This window comes from Arachis ipaensis, chromosome B8 (genome assembly GCF_059453495.1).
Source record: "Arachis ipaensis isolate K30076 ecotype BB chromosome B8, ASM5945349v1, whole genome shotgun sequence".
Classification (NCBI taxonomy): Eukaryota; Viridiplantae; Streptophyta; class Magnoliopsida; order Fabales; family Fabaceae; genus Arachis; species Arachis ipaensis.
The window spans coordinates 137,553,779-137,578,984 of record NC_142443.1 but is presented as its reverse complement, the minus strand read 5'-3'; the positions used below and the strand labels follow the sequence as shown (position 1 = coordinate 137,578,984).

The 25,206-nt window shown below is 31.9% G+C and overlaps 4 protein-coding genes and 1 pseudogene across 6 annotated transcripts; all 5 read right to left on the bottom strand.

Moving 5' to 3' along the window:
* Positions 1-2,405: 2,405 nt before the first annotated feature.
* Positions 2,406-3,587, bottom strand: LOC148550008 (F-box/kelch-repeat protein At3g23880-like). The gene has a single exon (XM_088495899.1). It carries the CDS (start codon positions 3,585-3,587, stop codon positions 2,406-2,408), a length of 1,182 nt encoding a protein of 393 aa, XP_088352025.1.
* Positions 3,588-5,723: 2,136 nt separating this feature from the next.
* On the bottom strand, positions 5,724-6,935 carry LOC148550007 (F-box/kelch-repeat protein At3g23880-like). The gene has a single exon (XM_088495898.1). It carries the CDS (start codon positions 6,933-6,935, stop codon positions 5,724-5,726), a length of 1,212 nt encoding a protein of 403 aa, XP_088352024.1.
* Positions 6,936-8,179: 1,244 nt separating this feature from the next.
* On the bottom strand, positions 8,180-12,677 carry LOC107613633 (cysteine--tRNA ligase, chloroplastic/mitochondrial). Of its 2 annotated transcripts, none has more exons than XM_016315726.3 (9): positions 12,096-12,677; positions 11,927-11,990; positions 11,026-11,187; positions 10,584-10,754; positions 10,174-10,455; positions 9,886-10,011; positions 9,497-9,700; positions 8,975-9,076; positions 8,180-8,653 (listed from the first exon to the last, which is right to left on the bottom strand). In XM_016315726.3, the coding sequence occupies exons 1-9, from the start codon at positions 12,476-12,478 to the stop codon at positions 8,417-8,419; spliced, it is 1,731 nt and encodes a 576-aa protein (XP_016171212.1). In that variant the 5' UTR covers positions 12,479-12,677; the 3' UTR covers positions 8,180-8,416. The 2 variants fall into 2 exon arrangements, with proteins under 2 accessions (XP_016171212.1, XP_016171213.1); XM_016315727.3 differs by having other exon boundaries at positions 11,927-11,994; positions 12,096-12,425.
* An 864-nt stretch (positions 12,678-13,541) lies between these two features.
* LOC148550006 (ER membrane protein complex subunit 7 homolog) lies at positions 13,542-16,029 on the bottom strand. Its single transcript, XM_088496546.1, has 7 exons — positions 15,815-16,029; positions 15,665-15,711; positions 14,878-14,986; positions 14,626-14,689; positions 14,414-14,530; positions 14,199-14,307; positions 13,542-13,979 (listed from the first exon to the last, which is right to left on the bottom strand). The coding sequence occupies exons 1-7, from the start codon at positions 15,895-15,897 to the stop codon at positions 13,885-13,887; spliced, it is 624 nt and encodes a 207-aa protein (XP_088352672.1). The 5' UTR covers positions 15,898-16,029; the 3' UTR covers positions 13,542-13,884.
* A 4,744-nt stretch (positions 16,030-20,773) lies between these two features.
* Positions 20,774-22,807, bottom strand: LOC148550005 (pentatricopeptide repeat-containing protein At5g66520 pseudogene; annotated as a pseudogene). Its single transcript, XR_015896950.1, has one exon. The product of XR_015896950.1 is annotated as a pentatricopeptide repeat-containing protein At5g66520 pseudogene (transcript).
* Between the last annotated feature and the right edge of the window lie 2,399 nt (positions 22,808-25,206).

Here is a 25,206-nt window from a genome sequence, read left to right as displayed (position 1 = left end):
GGACCAGCAGATTTATTAAAATTTGGCCAGCATTTAGCCAACAAAAGGAAAATGAGTGATTCTCCACCATTAGATGAAATCTCACACCATTAAATATACTATTGATGGCTAAGTGATGGCTATAACTCACAAAATCTGCTGCCCCTAGCACTTCTCATATATTAAATATGGAAAAAGTTTAGTAACAAAAATTTTTCAGCCATAATTAGTCAAAACTTTCCATAATTCACTTCATTTATATCATTTAATATCAGTTTTATTTTTTATTCCACTCTCTTATCATTCTACCTATCACCGTTCTTATCAAATCTACTTATTAATGATATTAATTATAAAATCATATCCCTTGTTATTAGGCATTATTATAATCAATACTTAATATTCCTTTTCATAATTTGATTTTTATATATAAAAATACAATAAAAATTAATAATAATTATATTTAAGAACGGTAATTATAATATCAATTACATTAAATAATTGCAATTAATTCTTTGTCCGTTATGGTATTTATCATCAATTATTGGAGATATGAAACATGAAACCTATCCTAATATATACTTTATGATAATTCAATCATATTCATTCAAAAATTACAAGAATAACACCATTGTAAGTACAATAGTGTATAAGCCAAGAAATTTTACAAGAAATTATTTTTAACTAGTTTTGATGAGGTATGGTAATAAACCGATTTTTTTTTTTTATGTGTATTTATAATTATATTGTACTGCTATATTCATACACATAACATTCATACGTTTGTATACATAACATCCATAATTACATACAACTAACATCTAAAAATTAAATTCATGTTTATTAGATATTACAACCATACACGCATCATTTTTTAGTTATTGCATAAGTAACTATTAAGTTAACACAAATATTTTTAAATTTTATCATAATTGAATTTAAAAAAATGTCAAATTCTTAAATTAATTTATTCAATTGATAAATTTACTCATAACATCCATAAATTTATCCACATAACATCTATAATTTCATATTAATAACATCCATAATTTATACTCATAATATTCATAATCTCATACTTATGATGTCTATAATTAATAAATTTTTATAATTAATATTATCAAATTTTAAACTATACGTCTTATTATATTCTTCAAATTATCTCATATGTGTACTAGTAGGTCGTGATTTTAATTATTTTAATATTTTTTTAATATTCATATGTATGCTTATTATTTATTGATTTTAATATGACGAGTTAATAATTATTTTTAAAAAAATATTTTTAAATTTTTGTTTATATTTTATATTTTATTTTTTATTTTTTAATAGTCTATATGTAAAATATAAGTTGTATAGTAGAAGTTGTTAAAATTTTTTAATTATTTAACTTTCATAATTTTTGCAGAGAATTATTGCATTTAACGGATAATAATGTGATTGAGAGATGTTAGAGATTTGATTTGAGAAAAACTGAAATTGATTTTGGAGTTCATTAATGACTCCAAATATGCAGCAAAATGATAGGTGATAAGGAGGATAAGTGATAAGGAAGTGTATCTCACTTGCTTATCAAGAGAATGGAAATTTTTACATGATATTTCTATATTGTAATTATTTTTTGGCTACCTAGCATTAAATATATGTTAAAATATAAATATACATTGAAAATAAATTAAACTACACATGTATTTATACATAAATATATTAATGGCTGATTTTAGCGGTTGATTTTAATGTACTAATAACATTTTTGATATATATATAATTCTCATGATACTTCATTTCAAGAGTGTATGTATATAGAAAAAAATATAAAAAGTAATTTTTAGTTGGTCAATATTAGTCAACTTAAAAAATTTAGATTATATAATTTAGAAAGTAGAGTTTAGAATTTATGATTTAAAATCTAAAATTTAAAATAAATAAAATAATTTAAAATAAATAACTAATACTTGCTAAAAAAACTAATCAATGTTGCTCACCCAAATCATTTAAATATATGACCGTTGATTAATTCATTTTTTTTATGGATAAAAACTTAGGTGAAGTCGACTTCACGTGAAGTTGATACCTGAGAGCCGTTAATTAAATTAGTCAAATCATTTAACCTGAGAGCCGTTAATTAAATTAGTCAAATCATTTAACGGCTTTCAGTATAACTTCAGGTGAAACTGTACCTGAATTTTCACCTTTTTTATGTATAAATATATATACCATAAAATGAATATTGCAATTTATTTGTTTAGTTATTCCAGCAAGATTATTAGAATATCAAAGAAATTTCCAAAAATAGTAAATTACAATTCAACCATAACTAATATAAGAGAATATTAGAATAGACTTTTGCATTAATTTATAAAAAAATATTAAAAGATTAAATATTAATTAAAAATAATATATTTTGTTCATCATCTAATATTATTCTAATCAATAGTTTTAAGACCACAATAATGTGAAGGTGAGACCAAGCTCTCATGGCAAAGGAAGAAAGACATCCGATAAGGAAAATAGCCGTAAAGATAAAGTAGTGTGTTTTGACGTAAATTATACACAAATAAACTGTCATTAGATTTATCCAGTGCCAAAAGATTATGATCTTCTGAGACATACAGGGGTGCTACCGAAACATATGGTGAGATTAAAGTAGTAAATGGGATTGCCAACCATTTAATCCAAGACTCTTTAACTCCATGCTCCTTCATTATCCAGAATGTGCAAAACAGTGTACACGTTGTGTAAACAGAATAACAAAGACAGTTATTGTGGAGTGACAACTGAGGCACTTGGGTGTAGTCAGAGCACCTTGAAACAATAGGCAGACACATTCGACCAAACGACTCTGTTTTCAAGTCGAAAGTAAGAACGAACCACTCAGTTTTATAATTTCTAGTACTAGTAGAATCATACACAAGCCAATTCAGAGTGCCGCTCACAAATATTCCATATCCGTTGTCAGCTACGTGATACGGAAACACGGGATGATCAACAGTTTTCCAACAAGGATTTGCACCAAAAGTGAAAACTACAGCTCCAGATCTCACTTTGGAATCAGTTATAAGAGACGAGGCACCACAACCCATAACAAACTTGTACTGGTCATGTAGAATATCATAGCCAAAGCCACCATAAACAAAATTTCCGCACTCGTGGGAGCACCCGAATGGAACGGATGGGGATACCGAACGGATACTGGGATTGAAAAGAGTAAGAGTTTTATAGGGAAAACCTTGAGACAGACAGAGCAATCCGTTGCAAGATCCCCTGATGAATTTTCCGGGAGCTGGATACGACACGAATGTTGTCTGCTGGCGATAAAGAATAAGAGATTGTGAAGAGCAATGCATGATGTCATCTTTCCGTCCTGATCCCTCCTCCCAACACAGCAATGGCGGCCGCTGAGTTAGGGTTGAGTGTTGAACGTGGATCATGGCGAATTCATGGCTGCAGATTAGGGAGTTCCATGAACGGCACACGCTCCTCAGTCGTAGGAGGACCCTCACTGAAAGCCTCAACAAGATTTCCCTGATCACCTCTTCTGGAAGTTCATCTTCGTACTCATGACGTTTCATTCTCATCATTGGAGAATTAGGGTGTCTGTTTCCCATTCTCATCAGTGGACATAGGGTTTCTGTTTCTTCGAGAAACTAATTTTGCGTGCATATATATATATGGTTCTCTGGGCTCTGGGCTCTTTGATGGCCCGTTAGTGAAGCGAACTAAGAAAGTCTCAACTAAAAAGGGAATGAATTATAGAAAAAAATAATAATTTGACTGAGAAGGTTAGGTAGAGGCAATTTGCATGAATTGCTGCTATTTCCTTCAAATTCTAATATGGATTAATGGTTTTAGGTTCCGCCATGGCATAGTTAACTCAAAGAATTGTATGTATTGGGATACATTCCGGTGTTGGAGAGGGTGCATCCCTTCCCTAAAGCCAAACTTATGAGCAGCTAAACTAATAATTTCTCTCTTATATTTAGATTCAGCATTCCTACATATTCAAATTTTTTTAACAATAAAATTCTATTAAATTAGTTTAAATTCAACAAAAATTAATTCTATTAATAAAACTATGTCTGCTTAAAATTTTATTAAATTAGTCTAAACTTAACAAAAATTTGTTTTATTAAAGAAAACGACTTAGACATACTTAAAATTAATTTCATTAATGAGAGAGAGCATATTAGATATACTTTAACTCTCCAGTCTCCACTAATACGCTTTAATATAAATACCTATTTTTTTGCGGTGTTTCGTCTTCATCCTCGTTTGTTCGCGTTTTTTATAAACATGATTTGGAGACTTAAAATATCTAGAGTTGTTATGAGACTTAAACTAATCATGAGTTATGAGTCACCTTTAGAGTTTGTTAACCTTGGCTTTCTGCCCTTCTATTTCAATTAGTAGTTACTGTAAAAATCCCATTCTTAATCTTAAATATGTATGCTTATTTTTCCTTTCAGTACAAGGGTGTTTCTTATTGGGGCTAATTTTTTTTATATTGATTAAATATATATATAATATATTATTATTGGAAGATTAGGTATTTTTTTTTATATAGTGTTTTTTTTATTGGTATTTGTTTAAATCGGAGGGTCCGATTTGTTTAAAAAAAAAATAAACTTTGAAGAAAAAAATAAACTACAAATCAGAGAGTTCGAGTTATATTTTTTATTTTTTTTTTATTTTTAAAAATAAAAATCGAACTATCAGATTTCAACTTTAAAAATTTTTTATTTTCGAAAACACAAATCAGACCGTCTGATTTGTGATTGTTTGTTTGAAAAATAAAACAAATCAGAGACACCAATTTATCTTAATCATAGTAAGGTAAAGCACCTCTCTTCTCACACCATTTTGAGATACACTCTTCTCTCACACACGAAAAAGAATTCGGGCCCTTCTTAGACTTTCTCATCACTATTACACTCCTAAATGTGCTCTGTCAACTGCAACGGTCTATAAGACACCCTTATGATCTACCTATTGATTTAGAAGGTATATTTAGTATTTTAAATATTAATTAAATCAAAAATATTATTTGTATACTAAAATCAACTACTACAATTAGTTATTATGTATTCATATATAAATATATGTATTATTTAACTCTTTTAATATGTATCTTATATTACAATATACATTTTATATTAGTACTTAATTTTAGTATACATCTAATATGATTATAACTAAATATTGACTAAGTGTTCATTTAAGTACTATTAAGTTGATAGAATTTTTTTATTTTTTAATATATTTAACAAATTTTTAATAATAAAAATAGATATACTAGTAAAATAAAAAATATTATTTGAAAACTATAATTTATATTTTTTTAAAAAAAATTTTAAAATATATTTTTCACTTAATAAATAAAAAATATTCAAACATAAAATTAATTTTATTTTATAAAAAAATAAAAAAAGCCCTTAAAAATTCATTTAAACATACCCTAAAAATAATAAATTTTAGCAAAAGTATAGAGTATTAATATACTATTTGTCAATTTGTTACCAATAATAATTAATTATTATATTTTAAACACATGTATAAAAAGATACATCCAGGAGATATATCTATAAAGATACTTTCATTAAATACAGTCATAAAAAAGACACTTTTATTAGACACATTTATAAAGATATTTTCATTAAACATAACTTATAAATAAAAGTTGGCAGAAATTGGTAGAATCTTGTTGACATTGTTGGTAACATAGCGGAATTGTTTTATTTTATTCATCATGTAATATTGCTCTGATCAATAGTTCTAAGACTACAATAATGTGACGGCGAGACCAAGCTCTCATGGCAAAGGAATGAAGATGTCCAATAATACCCGTCAGGCACATGATAAACTAGTTGGTTTTGACGTAAATTGTCCACAAACAATCTGCCATCCGATCCATTTAGCGCTAAAAGATTATGATCTTCTGGGATATACATATACAAGGGTGCTATCAAAACATCTGGGAAGATTCCAACATCGAATGCTGGGATTGGGATTGCGAACAATTTAGTCCAAGACTCTTCAGCTCCATACTCCTTCATTATCCAGACACTGTAAATAATTGGCGTATCCGGAGTGTGAAAACAATAAGAAAGACAGTTATTGTGGACTTGCAATTGAGGCGCTTGGGTGCAGTGAGAGCGCCTTCCAATAATAGGCAGACACATTCGACCAAACGACTCCGTTTCCAGATCGAAGGTAAGAACGAACCACTCAAATTCATCATTATCTATAGCACTAGTAATAGTAGGATCATACACAATCCAATTCAGAGTGCCGCTCACAAATATTCCATCTGCTGAGCTAACTAGACCGTACGGAAATACGGGATGATCAACAGTTTTCCAACAAGGATTTGCACCAAAAGTGAAAACTATAGCTCCAGATCTCACTTGGGAATCAGTTATAAGAGATGAGTAACAACAACCCATAACGAACTTGTACTGGTCATGTAGGGTATCATAGCCAAAGCCACAAAAAACACGTTCTCCGCACTCCTCGGAGCACTCGAATGGAATGGATGGGGATACCGAACGGGTAATGGGATTTAACAAAGTCAGAGTTTCAAAGGGAAAAAAACCTTCAGTCAGGCAGAGCAATCCGTTGCAAGATCCCCTGATGAATTTCCCGTCAGCTGGATACGACACGAATGTCGTTGGCTGATGCCGGCGATAAAGAATAAGAGATTGTGATGAAGAGCAATGCATGATGTCGTCCGTCAGTATCCATTCCTTCCAACATAGCAATGGCGGCGGCAGCTGAGTTAGGGTTGAGCGTTGAAGGTGGAGCATGGCGAATTCAGGGCTGGAGATTAGAGAGTTCCATGAACGGCATATGATCCTCAGTTGTAGGAGAAGCCTCACTGGAACCCTCAGCAAGATTTCGCTGATCAGATCTACTGGAAGACTATCTTCATATTCAAGGCGTTTCTTTCTCGTAGTCATAACACAATTATGGTTTACGTCTTTCAAGAAGCTGAGCTGAAGTATATATGCGCTTGTTTGGATAAATTATTAAGAAAAGATTGTTTTTTAGTTATCTTATTTTTTTAAAAGATTTTATAAAAAAATAAAAATAATTTTATATTTAAATTTTTCATACAAAGAGAATTTTTTATTTATTAATTATGTTTGGATATAATTAAATAAAAATATTATTTATTTATTTATTACATAAAAATATTTTTTTAAAAAAAATAAAAAAAATATAAATTATAATTTTTCAAAAAAATTATTTTTTTATTTTTTTAGTATTTTTATTTTTATTATTAAAAATTTACCAAATACATTAAAAAATAAAATAAAAGTTATTAAAAAAGATATTTTTTTATCAATTTAATGATGTCCTGCAATTTCTTAAATAAGTATAAAGAGACTATGTCATTTGAGGTATAACTCATTGGCATATTTTAAATGCTTTATATAATTAAAAAACGTTAAAATAGTTAAAAATTTATTTATATTTTAATATCAATAAAATATTAAAATATCATCACAATTTATTTAAAAGTATTTTATATTTTATATATAATGTGTTCCCGTGTCTTATAAGAATTTAAAATTTATGTGTCTACCATGTTTCGTGTTATGTCGATCCTTTTCCCGCTATAAATATTCGATCACATAATAAAAACCAAAGAAAAGAGGTCTTTTGGAGGAAAAAACATGGCAATTTTTTTTTTGTTGAATAGAGAATATTTTTTTTTTATTTCAAGCCTTGGACTGAAAAATCAGGTAAAATAAGAATGACATGTTCAATCTCAAATCCATTTGAATGTAGTCAATAACAGTGGAGTCACCAATTAATGTGTATTTGAATTGTTAATCGACTATATGTTTTTAAGCGATTCTAAATGTCTTTAGAAAGATCAAAAGTGATTAATGCTGTAATTATACATACTTGTAAAGAACTTAAACGTTGTAATTATACATATTTTGGGATTTATGATTTACACTTCATCTACCTCCTTTCAACATTTATAATATTAACTAAATATTTTATAATTTTTTATTGTTGGAATATTGGATTGTATTAGATTTAGAAATCCATACGATAGATTATGATTGTTGGAAGTCAAACGTATTAAGTTGTTTGAAATTATGGACAAAATAAATTGGAACAAACCAAAATTAATTAAATTGTTTTTAAGTTGAAAGAAGTTTATCCTTAAAAAGTTCGTCATCACCAATTTGGTCCAAAACAAAACTTCATCAATATGGTGACATAAAAGTAACCAATTTGTAATTCACATTTGTAATGCCTTACAAAAAATTCAAGCAAAGAATGAAAGGTCGCTTGTACCCATAATGAACAGTATTAACAGTAAAACACTGGTCCTAAATAATTCAATACACCAAAATCTTGCTCTCCATTTTCTTGTCTTTGGAGATGTAAGCATATCCTTTTTTGACACCACACCAGTTCCTTATGGTGCATTGTTTTGTTGCTCTTGTAGATGAAGAGGAATGGTAGGCCTCCAAGTTGTGCCATTAGGACTGTCCATGAGAGTAATCCCAACAACAGCCAAATCCTTTCTTATTGCGTCCGATTTGGCGTACTCCTTTTGTATTCTGGCAGCGGCCCGTTCTTCGATTTTCTGCAAGATTTCATCTTCTGTCAAGTTCGCACGTTTCAAAGCTTTTTCTCTAAGCTGCTGCAGAACCTGTAGATATTGATACAAGTTGTAACTCAGAAACACAAACTCCACCCTTCAGCACCAGTACGTTCACCATTTGATATGGAGAGGGAAATGTTATTTGAATTGCTAGTTCTTGTTCACCATTAGATTCTGATGCAGATATGGGAATTTATGGAAATTGGGAGGGTGAAAAATGACTGAGCGAACTAAGATGTGGAGAAAATTTAAATACACATAAACTAAGGATTCGTACCCCCAACAAAACATGGTCAGGCATGATATCTCAAATGTAAAACATTATTAGACGACAATGACAGAAACCAACCACTTCAAGTGCATTCATACCTTAGAATAACTTGTAGGCAAAAGTCCTAAAATAGTCAGGACATTCCTGATGCTCTTCTCCAAAGCTGCAAGTGATTCTATTCGGAACTGTCGTTTTTTACCCTGCACCAAGGATTATGAAAATGGATAATCATAAGCAGCATTTATGTGATATCTTGTAGTATTTATTTTCATAAGCATTCATATGAAATCATCCACAAGCTTTAATAAAGTGGCATTCTTTAGCACTGATTTTCTCTAACAAAAGACCTGAGACAACCACTTCAGAATATTTGCATCAAAACCAGTAAGAGGTCAACATAAAGCCCTTTTCAACCTTTTTCTAGGATTAGGTCATTGTGATTATATAACGAGTTCCAAAATTAAAATATAAATCAGATTGAATCCAGATGCATTATTATATAATAACCAAAGATGAAGTTCAATACATCAAACATTTAAAAAAGACATCTATTGCAGCAAAAAATAAATAAATAAATAAATAATCATAATTTCTAAGACACACGCAAGAAAATACCATACCTGACGAGTATGCAGCAAATCATTGATTGATTTTAATGGATCAGCCAGTCCAGACAATACAACCGGGGTGTGTAGATCATCAGACATTGAGGTTACAAAAACATTATGGAAGTTATCAATAATGTTTGCAGTATCTGGTGGGATGGAATCCTTCCTAACTGTCTGATCATGTTGATTCAGAAAGCTTTCACATTCATGCAATGTCTGCAAATACATCGACGTTTCAAGATAGCAACACAACAAATACAATGAAACAATAAAAGAAGCAAGCCCAATTAAGATCCTTCAGAGGCAAATGCATAGAAGATGAACCATGCAAGATACGCGGATTCACAAATTTAGACACTGAGTGGAGAGAAGAGGTAATTTTTAGCCTAAGAAAGTGGTACCTCGTATATATAAAAAATACGGTCTGAAGCACTTTCAAGCTGTATGATAGAGTAGTTAATTGGAGATCGATAATGCGCACCCATCAAAAAATATCTCAAAGCCAGAGGATGATAAATGTCTACAACCTGATAACCAAGAATGTTTATGGTATATAAGGGTTTAAACATTAGACTGGTAATTTGGTACTAGAAAATGGTAAGTCCTTGGTAAAAGATATTAGACGTTAGTCTGTTTAAAGATTACATCATACTTAAGCAGGTTCAGTATGAACCATAGTAAGGTGTCACCTGCCGTATTGTGAAAAAGTTTCCCAGAGATTTAGACATCTTCTCAGAGTCAACAGTGACAAATCCATTGTGTACCCATAGGCTTATATCGCTTTTATTACATGCAGCACAACTCTGAGCTATTTCATTTTCATGGTGGGGAAACACAAGGTCAACCCCTCCACCATGGATGTCAAAAGAGTAACCAAGATAAGTTGCACTCATAGCACTACATTCAATGTGCCAACCAGGTCTTCCAGGACCCCAGGGACTCTCCCAAAATGGCTCTCCTGACTTTGCAGACTGCAGAATGGTATTGAATATCCACAATAAAAAAGTTTCAAGGTATAGATCCATCAGATTTCGATAAATAATGATGAAAACTATTTAATCAATCAGCATTATTATTATTATTTGTCACCAATATATACCTTCCAGAGAGCAAAATCAGCAGGATGTTTCTTCCTTGAATCAACGGCTACCCTCTCACCAGCTCGATTGTCTTCTAGATCTCGACCAGATAATTTTCCATATTCAGGAAACTTTTCTACACTATAGTAAACATCCCCATCAACAATGTAGGCATAACCATTATTAAGTATCTGTCCACAAGCATATTAACTGATCAACAATTTTCGAACAACTGACAGCATCATATTTCATATTTCTTAAACAGACTAAGAAACAAGAAACTGGTATTAATATACTACAAAGAGAAGCATTTCATATACAAATAGCCTTAGAAGCATTTCATATACAAATAGCCTATCAATATAAGCCTTTTCATAAACACAACATGAAACAATAGCCCAGAATTTGACAATCTTCCCATGTTTCATTTGAATGACAGAGAAAAATGGAAAGCAACGATACCTTCTCAATCATATCAATGATTTGGGGCATGTGCTCTGAGACTTTTGGTTCCACAGAAGGAGTCAGACAATTAAGCGTTATCATGTCTTGGCAGAACTCTTCACAGTAGCGTTGACTTAAACTGATTGGATCTTCGCCTAATTCATTTGCTCTAGCAATGATCTACAGAATTTGAAAATTCCAGACTCAGATCCTGTCATACCAATTAAAAGCAGTGGGTACTTTGCATAACAAAAGAATATAATCAAAATCCAATCACTACTATTTCTTAAGGTCTAAATGATAAAAACAGAATACTACTTGAATGGCCAACATTACAGACAAGCAAGGTCATCGAACCTAATCATAAATTAGAATCTTAAACATAAAATGATTGCAGAAAGAATAAAGCTGTTCACACAGACAGAACTTACATCACATATTCCATCAGAACCTCATTTCTCTCCTCTACTTATCGCAAAGTGACACCAAATGCCTAGTTCAAAAAACAGAATCTTGAAAATAATTTTCTTACTTAAATGATTTTGCTATTATTAATGTTGTTTCCAACAAGTGATAAATCTAAGTACTCAAAGCACAGTCATAGTGAGGTAGTTAAAATTAAAAACAGGAGTAGAGTCATAATCTGAAATTTAATATTTAATATTTACTAAGCATCTGTTTGTTTGGGGAATAAAAGACAGCATTTTTAGAAGCAAACACAAGTAAGAAAAGAAATCAAAAGAATTGGATAAAATTGTGTAGAATAGCAAACACAACCAAACGAGTTTTTCTTATCTGCTGTCTGTGTTCCTTTCTCAGTATCTAAACAGAATCAAAGAAAACTATTATATATACCAAATTTTATACAACCAACTATGGCAATTCAAATAAAAGAGAAAAAGGAACTAGTTTCTCTCACCTTGTCATCTACGTCAGTGAAATTGCGAACATAAGACACTTCGTATCCCAAATGCTTAAGGTACCTGCCTAATTGCAAAACCAACCACACAAATTCAAACCAATTACTATCAAAACAAGGATTATCATGTTAGGGATTTAGTGATTGAGAGAAAGAAAGAGAGAAGAACCTGAAAAGAAGGTCGAAGTTGACGTAGACGCGAGCATGGCCAATATGGCTGAGATCATAAGCGGTTACACCGCATACGTACATTCCAACCTTGGATTCCACTTTCGGTCTCAAAAGCTCTCTCTTCTTGCTCATCGTGTTGTGCAGCCACACCTCGGGAGATGGACCCTTCAGATTCTGGCCCTCCGATTTGGATGCGAAAGTGCTGTTCGCCGTCAACGGCTGAGATTGTCCCACAGAGCTGCTGAAGCAGGAGAAAGAAGAAGAGGAAGGAAGCTGCTTCTTGTTGTTAATGCTGCGGAAGAGAATGGGTCGAGTGGAGTGTGGAATCGAAGAGAAGAAGAAGAAGGGTTTGTAGAATTTGAGAAGAGATAGTGTTCCCATTTTTTTGGCCCTCACAAGTTCACTTCACGCAATGATTAATGAGGATTGAGAAACACTGAGTCAGCGAGTTCACTCGGTTTATTCATCAGAGAAAGTGTGAACTGAAAACTGATAAGTGATAAACTGAAATTCTAGTTCTGAGTCCACTTAAGAGTAATGGTTAAATCAGTGAATGGCATACTCCTTTTCGGATTAACACATTATCCTTTGTTTCAGTTTTTCTTTTTTACAGCAAAAAAATATTTTAGGTTTTTATTTAAAGATATTTAAATAGATTTGATAAAATAATTAAATTTTTTAAAAGTTAGTTCTCAATTTTTTTCAAAAAATTTAAATAAAAAGCTTTTTGGGAAAATATCAATTCCTAACTTTAAAATTCTATCAAAAAATAGAATTGTTGAATCATTTTTTAAAAATAGAAATACATAACTCAACTCTAAAATTTGACGATTTTACATCAAATAACTTTTTCAGTTTTTTCCCTCTTTGTTGTGAATGAAAAACCTTTTTTAAAAAATAGTAAAATAGATCTAAAAATTTGTTTCAATTTTTGTTTTGATTTTTTACATAGACCTTTTAAATAGTTATTAAACATTTCCACAAAAATTTGAATCAAATGCCAAGATGTTTTCCAAATACAAAATTATTTACTACTTATTAAATATATATATATATATATATATATATATATTGTTATTTTTATCCCATTTAAATTTTTTAAAATTATTTTTCTCAATTATATAAACAAGTTTTCCAGTATCATTTTAATAATTTAGCCTAAATACTAAGTATGAAGCACCAGAAGTTTAAGAACACTCCAAATTCCGAAATTTAAGGGCAAAGCATACCAATCTAGAACTCGATAACATGCGAGTATGTATAACATTAACAATTTAACATCATGCTTTGCATAGCAAAAATGCTCGAGTGTCATCATGTTATGTGGTCCAAAGTTTTAACAAAACTGAACTTAGTAGAATTTGTTTCTCCTACCTATAGTAATCAATAAGCCAATAAGGTGCTAAGCTTGAAGAGCAAGACAACTAACTCCACTCATCCACTATGCAGCAAAAAGAGATCACAATTCAATTCTTTTCTCGTGCAAAAGAATGACTAGAAGAATATTATACAAGTTTCTACTTTCAAACCAAAAAGTTCCTATCCATATGAGTGCATGTTTGTAAGGTGAGCATTATAATTGATGTCCTACACTGAGTGTTTAAATTAAATCAAACATTCTAACATCTTATCAGGAATTTTTCCAAATTCAACTATTCCAGAATATAAATACCAAAGATATTTTTCTTAGCATCCATAACAAACTTTGGCAATCATAGTATGCCACAAATCTTGAGCTCCTGTTCAGTTCAATCACCTTGCTCACTTGTTCCTTATTGCTGATACACCTAATTGCTTCTTGCAGCACCAGGTAACATGCTTGCCAAAGATGGAACTCCTTGATTTCTCATTTCTTCTTGTGCACGTCTCATTTCTTCTGGATCTGTTCCCATCACAACATAATGGAGCCATCAGCATAAATTATGCAAAGTGTGGCGTAATATACTAATATGCTGCTTTATAGTCTATACACTGAGAAACAACTACCATTTGGCAGAGATAAACAACGATAATTCGAAAAAAAAGATAAACCAAGGAAATGCAAAAAAGATAAACCACCACAGAAATGAAAAAAGTTCAGAGAAAAACTTAAGAGGCATACCCATGTTCTCCATTAATTTGGGCATGAGGAAGACAACAATGAGCATAAATCCCACCATCAGACCCATTGGACTTTTCACAATGGACATAATAGAGAATGGTTCCCTAATCTGTAACAAAACAAGATAACAATACGAAGACATTCATATGACTATTTGAAAGGAATGAAGAAGGAAAGATGGGAACATGTCTAAATAGTTTGTAGACTTAAACAACCTCATAATATTGTTCCTCCTTCAATGGCTCTAATACAAACTCAGTGAGCCCCCTCCTACTTTCCGTCAATGCTGCCTGTATTTTGCCGGGGTTTCTGGCGCTGACATCAACTCGTACCTTTACAAATAAACAACAATTATTGATAACTAAGCATATCTAGAATAAAATGTGGGAAAAAAATTTAACATGAAATTTTCAGATTGAGTATCCACCGGCGAGAAGAAATAGCCCATTGCAGCCACTTCAATTAGATGAGTCCCTGCAGGGACGTTGTGGCTTAAAGCAAACATGTTAAGGAACTAGTTTGTTGCTCAACAACGAAATACTATCATTAACTATAACCTTGCGAAAGCAATATCAGGACAGCAAAGAGAGATCAAATTAAACATAACATGAAGTATTGCAATAGCAGTTATCATGCAAATTGAAATGAGTTTAAAATGAAGATGTAAATTAAAGGATACAATGAGAAATATCCATCAGGCCTCAAAAAAGTAACTCTCTGACCACCATTGAGTATGACTTTGACATTCGACACTTTTCCGGGAATTATATAGTCTTTTGTTCCTAAATCTGCAAACAAATTTATGCACACCATTAACAAGAAATGGATGCAAGGAATGGATGCACACAAAGGATTATAAATAAGCCACAATGAAGTCTTGGCATTTCAACCTCTTAGTAACTACAATGAACTCTCACTCGTCAAAGAAACAGCTTTCAAAATCTATTAAACCGATGCTAATCTAATAACAGCAAGCCATTAACTCTAGCAAAACCTTGCTGAATTCCACTCAATTAACATTATCAGATACATCTAAGTAAATGAAATAACACCGGAGATGCTAACAGGCTCTGACAGCCATCTTCCTAAATATTTCAAATTAAAATTGATACTATAAACCAACCGAAGCTTCAAATTAGATGAATTCTGAATGACTAAATCAAACTTGATTCTGGTGTGAACTCCAAAACAATATGAACAGCTTGAACTGACATATGACCCCAAGCACCATTACCAATCCCATCAACAATTCAAAGTCAATCTCACATATTAAAGTGCTTTAGTGCATCTACATATTAAAGTTGAAAACTTTAGTTCATCTAAAGTTTATTGAACAAAATTAAAAAATCTGCCAATTCGAATGCAATTGTTATTCGCATCAGTTACCATCCAACAATTAGATTTTGAATTAACTAAAAAGTAAGAAAATAAAAATCAGAGTGACAAAAAGGAAAAACAAAACATACTGCTGGGGATCTTCACTCGACCATAAATGGTGTAACCTTCGGCGGACCTGGAAAAAAAATTAGGATTAAAATCGATCCACATAACATAATTCTAAATCGGAGAGAACAATCGGAAAATTAGGGTTAAGGGGAAAAAATGAGAATTGATACCCGGTGGTAGATTGAGCAAATGCGAAGCAGATGAATAATTGAAGAGAGAGAAGAAGCAGCAGCAAAGGCGATTTGGGTTGCATCGTGAATCTAGAAAGCTTTGTTTTTGTCAGCTGAAACCAAAAACAGGGTTTTGATTTCAACTGTTAGAGGGAGAAGATGCCACTCTACTGGGGTGTGTGGGATCTGGTGTTGCAGAATAAGTATAGAAACTTATTAATTTTTAATTAGTTTTAATGTTAGTTAATTTTTTATTAAAAAATTATTAGTTAATTTTTTTATAGTTAAGATATAGGATTTATAGTTAAAATTTGTGATTTATAATTTAAAAAATTAATTGATATTAGTTTTGTAATTAAAGTCAGGATCATTTATATAAATAAATAATTTGGGATTAAAAATTATACAGATATCTTAAATCAATTTTATTTAATTTACATAAAAATATTTAAGATAGAGGTATAACAAGAATTAATTTAAGATATTTATATAATTTTTAATTTTAAATTATTTATTCGTGTAAATTATCTCTTATTTTATATTGTTCTTTGACACAGTTATTTATCTTAAGAGAAGAAAAGTAGAAAACATTATAATGTTCAAATTTTTAAGATATATTATTAATAAATAAACGGTAGATATATATCATTAATATCTCAAATCAAGTAAAGTTTGTACCTTCCAAAATCTATCCATATTCAAAACTGTTTTAAATCTTAATTCAATAAGTATTTTTATTGTTCTATAATACAAATCTATCTTTAAGTATTTTAAAATAAAATTTGAATGAGATTTATCTATATCTATATATAAATATAGATAATATTTAATTAGATTTAAATAAAATAAAAGAATACAAGTCGTGCTATCTAATAAATTAAAATTTAATTTTAAAATAAGATAAAAGATTATTAAATGTGTTTTATTCTATTAAAAATTCTGAGCCATTACTCTATATATAGAGTAGTGAAAATCAAAAGAACCCACGGTTGAATTGACTAGTAGTGAAAAAAAAAAAGAAGTAAAACTTTGAATTGACTAGAAAGAAGAAAGATGCTGTGTGATCCAACATCCATGAACGAAATTTGCAACAAGAACTTAGAGAAAGACAAAAAAGCCATGCAGAGAGAAGATGATTACAAGAAGTCTTGTAAAGAGGTGAAGTTAATGGCAGCATTCTTAAAGAACTTAATTAACGTGGATTCAAAGAAAGAGCGCGGTGGTCGGAACAAAAGATGGGTTGATCCTTTCTATGCTCTTCCGAGCGAACTTGAGGCTCTAGCTATATCGAAGGTCACTTATGGGGATGGCGGTTACCACTTTTATAAGCAAAAGTATCTTGCAGTATACAATCCTATGAAAAATTTCAACCGTGATCAAGACAAATCTATTAAGAATAGAATACGCAACTGGTTTCGAATAAAAAATTCAAAGAAACAATATAGAAGTAAGTCCAAAAATATTACTGCTAAGCTTAACAATAATGATAAATTATCTCCTTCTACATCTATGGATTGGATACTACTAGTTCTTTAAAAGTGTTTTCTGTTATCTGGCAACAATATAAACGACTTTAGAAACAAGTTTTTCAATCTCTTAGTCACTTTCATCTTTTGTAATCCATTCCTCAATAGTCATATATATATCATGGCCAACTTATATATATCTTGTTTGCATATTCAACCAGAAAGTTTATCCTTTATTTATATTTATTGCATTATGAATAATTTTTTTATTATAATAATATAGACAAATTTAATTATTCGTCCAATGCAAGATTGATGATGTTTATTATTTAACTGAAAAAATATTTAAATTCATAGGTATAAATACACACAAATATATTATCACTGATTTAGTGATTTGTTTTTATTCTATTATAATATTTTTATAAATATTAAGAGTTAATCATCATATATTTATAAATACTTGTATGCATTACACATGTAATTTAACCTCCAAAATAATAATTTTCACAACATAATAATTAATTTTTTTATAATTGAGTAATCAAACTTTGCTATAATAAAATAATCAATTTTTTATGAATATAAAATGATTCACCAATAAGTTTTGAAATTTTATTCGTATCTTTACTTTTTTTTACTGAGTTTTGTTAGAGAGCCAATGATTTATTTGTACAATATGTACAATGAGTTATATGAGTTACAAAATGAACATCACCCATTATAAAATAAACATCACCTATAATATTCAGAATAACCATCCGGGTATTAAGGATAATAAACATCTCATGTCATAAAACCACTTATCTCAAAAGCTTAAGCTGGTTTTGGGGTTCACCAAGGATCAAACTCTTAACTTTTCGGATCTAGAACTCTAATATCATGTCATAATACCACTCATCCCAAAGGCTTACGCTGATGAAAAAAAGTAACACTAATAGTTATATATCTAATATTCCCTAAATTACAAGTATTCTATTGACTCTCCATACTTTCTTTACTGTAAATGTGAATCAATTGGCCAAAATCACCCTAAATTTAACATCATATTATCCCACTTTAAATCTAACAATAAATTAATATATTTTTAAAAAATAATGACAACTACAATGAAATAATTCACGATAAAATTTTGACACAGGCTGCACAATAGCCTAAACTCTAAACGAGTAAAATAAGATGCGTATTCTCTCCTCAACTTCATACAAATGCTATAGCGTTGGTCATGCAAATTTTGTACTCATTTTAGTTGAATTTGTTTTTTTAATTGCACTCGTTATTTTAATTTTATTCTTTGTTTTAGTTGGACTCTTTGTCTTTATTTGACTCAATATTTCAGTTGCTTTCATTGCAAAATATAACAATTTATTACTTATATATCCTACTAAATCATGTAGCATGCTACAATTTTTATCATTGTAGTTTTTATCACATTGTTCAACTATTTTTATCACATTATAATATGTACTTAGATGATTATTGTCCGTGTTCGGTGCTCCCAACTATTTATTATTCTATGTATATGATGTACACTAGTATGTATTAGGATTAAGTATTGTTTTCGTCCCTAACATCTTGGGTCAAAATCAAAATCGTCTCCGACCATTTTTCGTTATTAAAATCATCTTCAACGTTCAAAAACGCTTTAAAATCATCATTTTCCGAATTTTTTAACCAAAATACCCTCATCATCATCATTCTCCTCTTCACCTTCCTCACCCCACCACCTCCACTGTCACCAACATTACCACCACAACTACCACCAGCAGCACCACTACCAACACCAACACCAACACAAACACCACCACCAACACCAAAAAACCAAACAATAGCAACAACACCAAACCAAGAAGAAGAAACAGAAAGCTAGAAAGCTGAAACAAAAAAGCAGGAAAGCAAAAAAGCAGAAGCAAGATGCAGAAGCAGAAAGCAATGCAGATAAGGCGATGAGGCGGCAAGGCGGCGAGGCGGCGAGGCGGCGGCAATGGCTCGCGTCTCCTCTCTCCCTCGCGATCCCCAACGGCGAGGCCCCTCCCCCCTTTCCCCTTCCCCCTCCTCCTCCTCCACACCCCTTCCCCCCACCCCACCCCGCGTCCTTTCCCCTTTTCCCCTTCGCCGGTGCCGTCCCCTCTCCCCCCTTCCCTTCCCCCTTCCCCCTTCCCCTCTCCCTTTTCCCTTCTCCCCTGCCCCCTCGCCCTTCCCCTTTTCCCTTCTCTCCTCTCCCCTGCCCCCTCCCGTGTTTTCTTTTTTTTTTTTTATGATGATGAGGGTATTTTGGTCCAAAAATTCGAGAAAAAATGATTTTAAAGCGTTTTTGAACGTTGAGGATGATTTTAATAACGAAAAAAAGTCGGAGACGATTTTGATTTTGACTCAAGACGTTAGGGACGAAAACAATACTTAACCCTATGTATTACTAGTTAGTAAATTGATTTAATACTTAATATGCTAAATCAAATTTAAACGGATTTAATTTATATAAAAATATTTAGAATAGACGTGTAATTAAAATTGGTTTAGAACATCTGTAGAATTTCTAATCCCAAATTATTTATTTATGTAAATTACCCTAAATTTAATATTACACACATTATATAACTTAAAAGTTAAATTATTTCACTCATAGTATTTTCTTAACGAGCAATGTTGTGGATTTTTTTATTTAAATAAAACAAATTCTTATTTACCGATAATAATAGAAAAAATTATATTTTTGTGTATTATATTTTAGTTTCAGAAGTAGCATATTTTCATATATATGCGAAATTAAGGTAAAATATAATTTCGTCGGTCAAAATTACTCAAATATAATTCCGTACTCGAAGCATACCAAATTGAAAAAATTCACTCTCATATGAACAAATTAACTTACATCTTTCAACAGGTTATTTAAATTTTTTATTTTCAATTTTAAAACAAATATGTCAATAAAATAAAGCTCTATTTGAATTTAAATTAAATATTAAAAAAATAAAAATGAATAAATAAAAATTCAGATATTTTTACAAATTCATAATTTTAAAATAGAATGATTAACAATCTTTTAAAAACGATTAAAACTCATCTTTTACTCGTTGATATCTAAAGAGTGATGTTCCAAATCTTAATGTTGAATAAGTGAATAAATCTCATATTCTTGCAGTTCTAACTGCTTCTCCTTTAATTTTTTTTTCTTTTTCATATTTAAATAAAAAACAAATGCAAGTTATTTGACCAATAGTAAATTTTATTTAAATAATTTACAAAATCATAATTAAATAGATGGCTACATCACTAATTAGGCAAGGAGCCAGTGCACTAACTAGCCTGTACAGTGTACACTAACTATACCTGAGGTAAATATATATGAACATAATAATCAGATAATTACAAGAATACTGTTTTTGGTTACAGGTGATGTGAAAAAGGATCTTAACATATTACAAATAGAAAATGCTAGGAGTAATTATTTTTGGTGAAAAAAAGGGACGGTTGGTTACTATTAGCTCAAATATAATAAAAAAAATATTGGTCATCTAACATTTGTAATTACAAAATGAGTACTGGTAATTGATTTTCACCAGTAGTCATTACAAGAACAACTCCCATTGCTAAAATGGTGGAAACGATTCCTGTCCCTTAGAATTATATCACACTCATAAACTTTTGAGATCAATTTACATGCTTGGTGGCAGTCTTTACAAACCCTCAGATTCTTGGTGATTCTCAAGGTTTCTCCTGGTTTAGTTTTCAACAACCCATAAGCAATTGCAAGCTTTTCGCTATGATAGAACAGGGGACTCTCCTCTTCTTCCTCAGCAAGATCATGCAACACACCTTCATTTTTCGGAACATAACCAACCATCTTGATTGATTCCAATATCTCACCAACTTTGGCATACACTTCTTGAGCCAGAGGATGAGTCCTTTCTCCTGCAACAAATTCGTTAACAGTACCCTCCATTTCGATCATCGAAAAGCCAGGCACCTTCTTCACTCCTCTATCATTCATCACTTTCCTCACATTAGCAACTTCTTGCCATTTACCACAATCAGCATATATGTTAGCTAGTAGTACATAACGGCCACTATTTCCAGGCTCTAGCTCAATCACCCTCTTGCCTATTTCCTCTCCTAACTCGAGGTTTCCATGGATTTTACAAGCTCCGAGAAGTGCACCTAATGCACCAGCATCAGGGTTCATTGGCATCTCATCTATGACCTTTCTTGCTTCCTCCAGCCTTCCAGCCCTGGCAAGCAAATCAACCATGCAGCCATAATGCTCCTTTGCAGGCTCAATGCCATGAACTTCTGTCATGTAACGAAAGTAATAGCGGCCTTCCTCAACTAACCCTGAATGAGCACAAGCACTCAGGACATTGACAAAGGTAACACTGTCAGGGGAAACCATCTCTTTCTCCATCTCCCTAAAAAGCCTAATAGCATCTTTTCCTTTTCCATGCATTGCAAACCCTCCAATCATGCAGTTCCATGAAGAAAGGCCTTTCAGCTGCAACCCACTGAACACCTCAAAAGCCTTGTCCAGACAACCACACTTGCAATACATGTCAATAATGGTCGTAGCGAGCTTCGAGTCCAAATCAATCCCACTCCTCACAACATACCGATGTATCCACTCTCCCATCTCCAAAGCACCAACTCCAGTACAAGCAGAAAGCATGGTAGCAGCTACATACATATCCAGCTCCACCTCCTGCTCCTTCCTCATCCTATGAAACAAACCAAAAGCCTCTCGAAACCGATTGCTGCCTACGAAAGCCGCAATGACAGCATTCCAAGCAACAGAATTCTTCTGTGGCAAGAGCTCGAATACAGCGAGAGCCTCGTCCACAAGCCCCCATTGAGAATACCCAGAAATCATAATAGTCCAAGACACAACACTCCTCACAGTCATTCTATCAAACACCTTCCTTGCATCACCCAACAAACCAAAACCAACATACATGTGAGCTAAGGCATTGAGAGCATAAACATCCGACCCAAACCCAAACTTGAGAACATGGGCATGGACCTGTCTGCCATGGTGAATTGTAGCGGAGAGTGATGATGATTTGATGAGAGAGGGGAAGGTGAAGTTGTTGGGTGAGAGAGAGCGATGGAGCATGTCAGAGTAGAAGAGGAGGGAAGTGGAGGGGGTTTGGGAGAGGGAGAAGGCTCTGATAAGAGTGTTGAAGAGAAAGGTGTCAGGGTTTGAGAGGGTGGAAAAGAGGGTGACAGCGTAGCGGAGATCGCCGTATGGAGAGAGGGAGGAGAAGGTGATAAGTGGGGAGATGGCGTGGTTGTCGGAGGAGAGGCCGAGGCGGATGAGAAGGGAGTGGTGCTGCTTGAGTTCCGCCATGGATGAACATGATGATGGTGATGGTGTATTGATCTTCGGGTGAAGGACACAGCAACTAATCATCCCCGTTTTGATGGAGAAAATGAAAACAAAATTTAAGATAAATATAAGGAGATTTTTTCAGAAATAAAATAAAAAAATAATTTCTGATTTTTTAACTTTAATTTTTTAAATACGATTTTTCTTTTTGGATTTAGGGCTGAGTCTCCCGAACTCTATCGTTTTTATAGAATTTGGGCCTATGTTAGTGTTATTCACTGAAATGGCCAAAAATACGTATTTAACGCCGTTGTGGGAATACAGGAAAACGTCGTTGCCATTTTCTCAGCGACGTCAGTTTCATTCTTCAACACGTTTTGTACAAAACGTCGCCGCATGGTTAACACGTGGGAGAAAATATCTCCTTCACACCGGCGTGAAGATTTTTAACTCCTTCTCTTTTTCATTTCTTCATCTTCTCTTCAATTCTACCACAAAACGTCTCCTTCCATCCTTATCAATCTTACCCCACCAAAAATAAAGAAACCCACAGAGTAAAACGGCAGCTTTTATACTGGGGACCATTCACCACAACTAAACCAAATTCTTCCATTCAGGTAAATGATTTAGTGATTGCTTTTTTTTTTTTTTTGAACTGAAACTATGAACAAAATTTTTTTGAACTATAGACTAAGACTTTGTAATTTTTTTAGATTATTTTACTATTAATTAATAGTAAGTTAATTAATTATTAGTACTTAGTAGTAGTATTATCGGCGTTAGTATAGCATTATAGGTGTTAGTTAGTGTTAGGATTAGTTTTAGTAAATTAATTATTGTTAGTTAGTGACTTAGTTACTGTTAGGCTGTTAGCTTTAATTTAGGTTATTGTTATTTAAAATTTGAAATAGCTGTTTTGAAAAACAGAATTATCTAAGAAATTTTTTTACTTTATAATTGATTTATAACTTTGTTAATTTAAAAAACAGAATTAAAAAAGAATTAGTTAATAATTTTCAGAATTTTTTTTAACTTACGTAAAATATTAGTTTCAGTAATTATTAATTTATATTTTAGTTTTGGTTGAAATATTTAATTAATTCTGAATTATTATAAAAAAGTATTTAAAGTAGAATAATTTAAAAATTATTTTAATTTTTTTAATTTACATAAAACATTAGTTTCAGTTATTATTAATTCATGCTTTTAGTGATGTTAGTTTAGTTTAGTTTTGGTTGAAATATTCTTTAGTTAAATTTGAATTATTATTAAAAAATAAAATTAATTATATAGTTATGTTACTTTTATTACTATTAATTTTGGAATGTGTTTTTAATAAAAAAATAGAATTATTAAAGATATATTAATAATAAATTTTCATATATTTCAAATATATTTTAAAAAAATATTTTAATTATTTAAATATGTCCTTTCTAATCCAGAGTTTAAAAAAGAGGAAAATGGGAAAACGTGACATCATACGTGCTGAAGATCATATTGTAAAATATCTTCGACATCCTGTATATGTAAGTAATTTTTATGTTTACTGTAGTAGTTAATAATTAGTAGTTTATTTAGTAATAATCAATTATTAGAATATGTAGTGATTTAGTAAGTGTTGAATATAATAGTAGTCATGAACTGGTTATAGTAATTTACTATTAATGATTAAATTTTGTTTTCAGGGTTCAAGAAATTTGCACATGAGACACTTACACCAAATAGACTCATGATAATAGAGTGGAAGAACAACTGAAGGCAAGCGGGTTCTATTATGTTTCTCAAATTGGGAGGATCGTGTCTCATAGGCCGACTGTAGACGCACTAGTTGAAAGGTGGCGTCCGGAAACGCACACGTTTCATCTTCCGTATGGTGAGTGCACGATCACTTTGGAGGACGTCGCAATGATTCTTGGACTCCGAACTGATGGTTTGCCAGTGACTGGATCAACTGATCATAGTACAAGTGGATTAGAAAACGAGTGCTTGGCCTAATTTGGTGTTGCTCTTGGGCCGAACGACCACAAAGGAAGTGGAATCAAGCTGGCATGGTTCCGCACCCTAAAGCGGCGCCAACATTTGACTGATCAAGTAAGTAAGGAAATTTATGTGAAATGTCACATAATGTGTCTATTTGGTACGACGTTATTTAGTGACAAGTCTGGAATCTCTGTGCACTGGAAGTATTTGCCGTTGCTTCGTGACTTTTCTCAAATTCATAAGTTTAGTTGGGGTTCTGCTTGCCTTGCGCACATGTATCGATCATTATGTCGGGCATTGAGATATGATTGCAAGGACATGGATGGTCCTTTGGCGTTACTCCTTGTGTGGGCTTGGATACGAATGCCGACAATAGGGCCTCTGCCGGTGGATACCAGCTTTCCACTCGCTCGCAGGTAATATTTAACTAAGTTGTCGATTTTGGTTTTTTTTTTTCTGTATTAATTAGGGTCTAATATGAACATGATATGGCAGGTGGAATGATTATCAACCCACCACTGAGCATTATAAAAATTGGACAACCTCTGACGTCAGGAGAAGGTTGGATGATCTTCCTCTGGATGGGGTAAGTGTTTTGTTGCAAAGACCTTTCATTATGTTGAATTAAA

Excerpts from the sequence above, each read along its gene's own strand:
- LOC148550008 (XM_088495899.1), bottom strand. The coding sequence starts at position 3,587 with ATGGGAAACAGACACCCTAATTCTCCAATGATGAGAATGAAACGTCAT.
- LOC148550007 (XM_088495898.1), bottom strand. The coding sequence starts at position 6,935 with ATGACTACGAGAAAGAAACGCCTTGAATATGAAGATAGTCTTCCAGTA.
- LOC107613633 (XM_016315726.3), bottom strand. The coding sequence starts at position 12,478 with ATGGGAACACTATCTCTTCTCAAATTCTACAAACCCTTCTTCTTCTTC. Across the intron at positions 10,755-11,025 it reads TCATTGATATGATTGAGAAG|ATACTTAATAATGGTTATGC; the intron begins GTATCGTTGCTT and ends GCTTGTGGACAG. Across the intron at positions 10,012-10,173 it reads ACTTTTTCACAATACGGCAG|GTTGTAGACATTTATCATCC; the intron begins GTGACACCTTAC and ends CTTGGTTATCAG.
- LOC148550006 (XM_088496546.1), bottom strand. The coding sequence starts at position 15,897 with ATGCAACCCAAATCGCCTTTGCTGCTGCTTCTTCTCTCTCTTCAATTA. Across the intron at positions 14,531-14,625 it reads TGGGCTATTTCTTCTCGCCG|GTACGAGTTGATGTCAGCGC; the intron begins GTGGATACTCAA and ends TTATTTGTAAAG. Across the intron at positions 14,308-14,413 it reads AGGAGGAACAATATTATGAG|ATTAGGGAACCATTCTCTAT; the intron begins GTTGTTTAAGTC and ends GTTTTGTTACAG.